Here is a 6,738-nt window from a genome sequence, read left to right as displayed (position 1 = left end):
CTACGTCAGGGTATTGCTCTCCAGAAATTTTCAAATTTAGACAAAGACTGAAACAAATTTTGCTGTCACATGATAGTTAGAGAACTGCTTGAACAAAGACTTTTCAAATTTACTTACTTTCCTCTGTGGTTAAGTTCAAACGGTGATTAATTTCATGTCCAGCCTAGAAATACAACATAGTTTAGTTTTTAACACTTCTTAGTTTCAGCACCCTGTGAGAGATTATTTGACATGAGTTTGTAGAAAGAAGCACAATCATTTCACAGCATAGGACGTGCTGGCTAAAACTTAACATTCAGTGTCTGCCAGCACACATGGAGCTCAGGGAGAAACTTTAGTAGCCAGAGCAGAAGGTCACATCTTGGCAGAACAGTACTAGAACTTCTTCAATAAAACAGCTTTTATATATATATATGAATGAAACCTTTCAGGATACATTAAATGTCAAAATTGAAAGGTTAAAGGTTTTCATAAGCGCTCTATGTGGAGTTGAATTAACAAACTAAAAGACTGAGGTTTTTCAGGTGTACTTTTAAATTTTTTATGTGTTTCCAAGCCCCACCCTTTATAAAGCTGCTGTTTATTTCTATGCACCTTAGAGGATTTACTGTCTACAAATGAAGTAACCATTTCACTGAGAATCATGGCTATTTTCAGAGGGGGAAAAATCTGCAATGAATGCATTACATTTATCCCAGAGGCCTAAGTGTAAATGCAAATTCAGTTAAGTGGATACTATTGAAAAGGTGAGTCTGTGTTTGTTGGGTTTCATTATAGTACTTAAACTGATTCAGAACTTCCAATAAACCTACAGCAGAGGAGTTCTAGATAACCTGGAAATTTCTGTAGGTTTATGGAAACTCCGCCTTTTTTTTCTTTCCCTGGGTTTTCTAACTTCTCATTTCAAGTTGTGCCCATCTCTGCCATGATGCACAGATCAGAAAGTAATGTTATTTGCCTAATTTCAAAAGATGCAGATCATGATTCCCCACATAGCAAAAAGTTTAACACTTTTTAGGATACCAGGAACTGCAGCTGGAACAAATAGGAACAGTATTTTTTTTTTGTTTTTGAAAATACAGTAGATGTCATCTCAGAGCACATAAAAAGGGTTTATGTTAAGATTTATCACATCATTATTGCTAAAATAGAAAAAAAAATATCCAAGAACTGTACAGTATTCTGAGCTGTGGTTTGAAAAATTCTCCAAGTGAAATATTTACATCAGGATCATCAGTAGGGAGTAAATCCCAGGACCACTAGGCCTCCCTTATCAGCATGTACGTGTTTTCTGTTACGGGATCTTACCAGAGTGACGTGCATATGACTCAAGTCTGTAACAAGGGTAGCAATCCAAATATTACTTATTCTATGCAGTAAGAATTTATGAACCTATCAGGTCTTCCTTAGACAAACAGCTAGTATGATTCATCAGTGGTGCTTAGCGAAAGTATTGCGGTTTTTAATATTTTTTCATGTTACAGCCACAGAATCATTGGCATATCTGAGGGAATATTTGCGATTGAGAAACACAAAATGTGCCCCTTTACAAAGTAAAAGACAATTGATATATACTGTAACTTTTTTTGTGTTTCATAATGAAAATCCTGGATAGAGTTTGGGACTTAATGTTCTCAGCCCTTTTGAGACAAGTTGCAAGTCTTATGGACAAAATATCCAATCACTCTTTACAGAAAAGCTTAACTGTAGTCAGACTGAAATGAAAATGCTTTTATTTCCAATATAATTCCTGTCACTGATTCAAATAGATTAATTAGCTTCACTCTAAACTATGCCATAGCTGTGGCTATCTAACATGGGTTCAATGCTTAGGTTTCAAAGCCTGACAAACAGTTTTTGTTAGGAATCCAGTTTGTGTGGGTTGTTTGTGTGTTTTTCTCTCCCCCCACCACCACGTGGAGCCCTGTTCTCCTTGACCTTCCTGCACACCTGCGGCTCGTTGGTTAATCACTGAGCAGTATTTGAGCGACGGACTGTCACTACCTCGACGCCAGAGTGTTTGCCAGTTTTGGGTACTCTAGCCAAGCTGAGTTTAGCTGTGTCTAATCTGAGCCTTTGTTTCTCTGAGTCTACTGTAACTTCGTTTTTGTCTTTGCCTTTTCGACAGAAAGCCTTCCTTTGTAACTGGATGTCTGGCCTTCTCCCCCTGGAAGGATTAACTGAGTTCACACTGAGCAGGGGAAAACGTCCACACGTGCCGTTCCAGTCCCCATCGGAACTCCAAGTGACAGTCCGCTCCATTGCTCCTCAGTTTCCAACGTATGTCTACCTGTCGCTTGAAGATCTCCCTACAGTCGCGTAGAAAGCAGTGAAATAGAAGGTCTGGAAGTGAAACTAAAATACATGGTACCCTCTACAGTGTGAAATCAATGAGTAACATCCACCAATCACAAAAAACGGTCCATTGTACACGATTGGTTCCTGACACGTCAATCATGGTCGTCTGCTTGTCTCTCCCCCCTGTGTGCGTACCCCGACACATGAACGAATCGACCCCCCAATAGAGACTGACACGGGAGTGGATTTTCACTCCTGTCCTGTCCCACTCCCACAGAAAAAAATTGTGTCCCGTCCCGATCCCGGGCCAGAGTAGAAATCTAAATCCTGTCCCGTCCCACTCCTGGTGAAATTACTCCCACTCCCATCCCGCTCCCATTCAGAATGACTCCCGCTCCTGCCCCACTCCCATTCTTGTTTTTTTCTTTGAGCACTGGTGAAAAACTCAGAGCGGAAGCACTGTTGGTTTTTGGGTCGTGTAGTTTTTTTGACTCGCATTATAGTGTAGGCTTCAAGGAAAAAAACTACAAAATGGCGGTGCCGCGCCAGTACAGGATTTTTTTTCTTTCTATTTTATTTTATTTTTTGGCATCAATCCTAGTTTTTTTTTAATTATTATTGGTTTACTCCCGCTCCCGTCAGCTCCCGTTATTGTTTAATCCTGTACCGTCCCAATCACGTGATCGTTACTAATACTGACTCCCATTCCACGGGAATCCCGTGACCCGTGGGATTCCCGAAAAAATGTCAGTCTCTACCCCCCAATGCTCGTGCAGGACGCCATGGCTTTTGCACGCTGATGAAATTACTCCCTTGCTGACTTACTGTAAATTGCTTAATATGAAAGGGAATAAATACCAAAATTGCATATTGTATTCATTTTGCAAAAAACTCCTTAGAAGTGATTCATGTCCTTGCATCCCTTGTTGTGTGTTGAATTGCACGTCTATATAAGTTTTGAATTTTGGTAACTCCATTAAATTATTTCCTACTTCTTGATTTCTTTTTAAGTAGGAGGGGTCTTAAGAAGCAGTTGCTTCTTAAGACCCCCAGTTGCTAAGACAGTAATGAAAAAATATATTACATAGTTTCTGACATAATTCTAATATATATTAGAGCTAGCCCTTTTTAGTACTTTTGATTTATATTGAGATTACCGGTAAACTATAAAAGAAAAAATAACTCTTTACATATTTTTGCTGGTGGTCAGTAAGTTGAATTGTGTTAGTTGGGACACATGTACTTGTTCCATGTGAGGCAGCTGAAAGTAGAACAACTTTTTAGACTTTTGCTAAATCAAAGCACCACCATTAAATTCTGGTGCCTCTCGATAGGCTCAATGGAAAATCAACAAAAAAACGAATAAAACATACAATACAATGAAATGTCTTGGATCATGTTTTTTGACACTATAAGATAAACCATTGTGTGTTTTTTTAATTATTATTATTGCTGAGTTTTTTGTTATTTTGTGTTTTATAATGTTGAATCATAAACCTTTAATGAAAGAAAGGAATTCTGAAATACTGTTTTCCTATTGTGACCTGCTAGGCAAACCTTTAATTGCTCATGGACAAACATTGGTTTGGTTAGTAACTACTGGAAAATCCAGCACTGGTGAATGTTTTTTGGGGTTTACTTAAGTCCAAAATCCTCACAAATTGGCTTGTAACACATTCAAGACTGATAAATGTCGATGACTTTTTATGGGAGGCCCCATTAAAAAAACATTAAAATTGGCTTCTATTGAGGAAAGTTTCTCAGGAACATCCAGAGCAAGACCATCCAGCTTAGAAACTGTTTCACTTTAGCTGCACTTTTACTTTCTTTCACTTAAATATTAAGCTTCCTGTTTTTCACCTGATTCCAAGCTATGCACCGAAAACATGCAAATGGTATCTGGTATGACAGTAAAAAAAATCCCACGTCCCACAAAAATAATAGTCTGCCTATGATTTCATCTTTATTTTGCATTTTATTTTAAAATAATATTATAATCTTTTCTGTCTTTAAGATGATTAGATTTTGAAAAAATAACAAATCCCTTTTAATCCAACCTACTTCCTTCTTTTATTTTGCATTTCAGATGAGAGCTCAGCTTAAGGAAAGAGTTGACAAAACATAGCTGTACATTTATTTTTTTTTATTTTACTGCCCCAATTTTAGAAGGTTCTAGGCCATATCTTATGGTTCGGTATGTGTGAAAGAGGTGGATGGTACATTTAAGATAGTTTGACATCGTCTTCATGAAAGGGAATAGTTTTTGTGAGCATATGTGAGCATGCAAGAGCATGTAGAAATCTTCTCTCATAGTTTGTGTCCCATGTTTCTGTTAAATGGAGGTAGGATGTTCAACTTTGGAAGACTTTTCATGCTTTTACTTTGTAAGACAGATTTTTCCTTATGGTTTTCTTGACTACACAGTAGAGACTGACATGGGAGTGGATTTTCACTCCTGTCCCGTCCCACTCCCACAGAAAAAAAATGGTGTACCGTCCCGATCCCGGGCCAGAGTAGAAATCTAAATCCTGTCCCGTCCCACTCCTGGTGAAATTACTCCCACTCCCATCCCGCTCCCATTCAGAATGACTCCCACTCCTGCACCACTCCCATTCTTGTTGTCTTCAATAAAATTTCTACCAATACATTGAATTTCTATGAAGGGTCAGTTAAGTTCCTGTTTCTAACTGTAGTAACTGTTGGTCCCTCCATTGTTGTTTTTGAGCGCGGGTGAAAAACTCAGAGCGGAAGCACTGTTGGTTTTTGGGTCATGTAGTTTTTTTGACTCGCATTATAGTGTAGGATTCAAGGAAAAAAAACTACAAAATGGCGGTGTCAGTGCTCGATTTTTTTTTCTTTCTATTTGATTTTATTTTTTGGCATCGATCCTAGTTTTTTTTAGTTACTATTGGTTTGCCTCCGCTCCCGTCTGCTCCCGTTAATGTTTAACCCTGTACCGTCCCAATCACGTGATCGTTATTAATACTGACTCCCATCCCACGGGAATCCCATGACCCGTGGGATTCCCGAAAAAATGTCAGTTTCTACTACACAGGTAGGTTAGATTAGCTGAGCTCAGCTTTAAAACATTGTAATATGATGATTCAGTCCTTCATGACTGATCAAGGAAACAATTCATTTTCAGTTTCACATACAGCCATGTTGATATGGGCAGTTTCACCTCACTTAGTATAAATAAAACATTCTTTGTTAATTTTCTTTTGTATTTACTCAGGTGATATTTTGCTGGTAATACAGTACATTTGTTTGATGATCTGAAATACTTTAATGCGACAAGAAACCAAAATTAGAAGAAATCAATGATATATTGTTATATTGTTAGCTCTCTATTTGGTGAGATTATTTTTGTCCTGAAAAAGATTAGATTAAATATATACCTATTAGCAGGACAAACAAAGATTTTAGAGGCCTAATATTTACCTGTGTAGGTAAAATTACAAAAGAGAAATACAAAACAAAACAAAACTATGGCAATTATTTGGGTTTGGTCTGAATAATGACACTTTTAAAATCTGGTAATTATTACATGCTAAAGAAAATGCTTAAACCATTTGATATTTAAGCTGTTAAGTTCTCTAGTTTAATTTGGCTAAGATACCATGTGTTTACAACGGAAAGGAAACAGTCATTTCTAACTTGAAAGTATGAGTCCACATGATACCACTTACAATTACAAGACACTTGCATCCCAGCTCATCTCCAGGAACTAGGCTGATGAGTGGGCACTGGGTCGGTCTGCTCTGCTCCTGTGGGTGTGTGGGGGTGTAGAACGTTTCGCTGAGAACATGATTCATGCTGCCATGGGTCCCATTGTTGTCAGCTGGAGAGATCTCGAGCACGTCTGTGTGAGTAAATGATTCACTGTTAGTAACTTGACAAGTAGTGCTTTATCCTGCACACATGATGGAGCGGCAGCCTAGTGGGCAGGGCTTTGCAATTCAATTTCTTCTCTTTATTTTCTTTCACTTAAATATTAAGCTTCCTATTTCTGATCTGATTCCAAATTATGCACCGAAAAAATGCAAATGTGATCTGGTATAACAGTAAAAAAAATCCCACATGTCCCACATGCTTACATAACTGCTGTTGGGAGCTGGAGTAGTACCACCTTCCTCCAGCAGAGTCCGCCGTGGATCCTCCTCAGCCTAGCCTCCTGCACAGCTGAGACTCATTCCTTCATCAGAGGGTCCACACTATATAAGCTGTCTTCAGACCTTGCCTCAATGTCGCAGTGTTGAATTCAGTTGGTTAGCACTTAAGCCAAGATCCTTCTGAGCACTTTGTTGACTTTGAATCCAGACTGGATTCTAACCCTTTTTGTTTCTACTTTCAGGAAACCTGTTTTTGTCCTGTGAAGCTCTGGAAGAGCTTAACCGGCCGAGTCTGCCCTCTGAGCCAAACCTGAAGACTCCTCTCTGG

General features: G+C 38.6%; 1 protein-coding gene across 1 annotated transcript in view; it reads right to left on the bottom strand.

Annotated features, from left to right (window-relative positions):
* Nucleotides 1-6,738, bottom strand: part of LOC107084942 (venom phosphodiesterase 1-like) — a 43,853-nt gene that overhangs the window by 7,424 nt on the left and 29,691 nt on the right. The window contains exons 18-19 of the mRNA XM_015375018.1: nt 5,988-6,160; nt 118-163 (exon numbers count right to left, since the gene is read on the bottom strand). Of these exons, the coding sequence (XP_015230504.1) occupies nt 118-163; nt 5,988-6,160 (219 nt within the window). The remainder of the gene's footprint in view (nt 1-117; nt 164-5,987; nt 6,161-6,738) is intronic.

The sequence above is a fragment of the Cyprinodon variegatus genome, unplaced genomic scaffold (genome assembly GCF_000732505.1).
Source record: "Cyprinodon variegatus isolate N-32 unplaced genomic scaffold, C_variegatus-1.0 Scaffold112, whole genome shotgun sequence".
NCBI lineage: Eukaryota > Metazoa > Chordata > Actinopteri > Cyprinodontiformes > Cyprinodontidae > Cyprinodon > Cyprinodon variegatus.
Note: the sequence above shows the minus strand (reverse complement) of the source record. Positions and strands in the feature narration are given on the sequence as shown.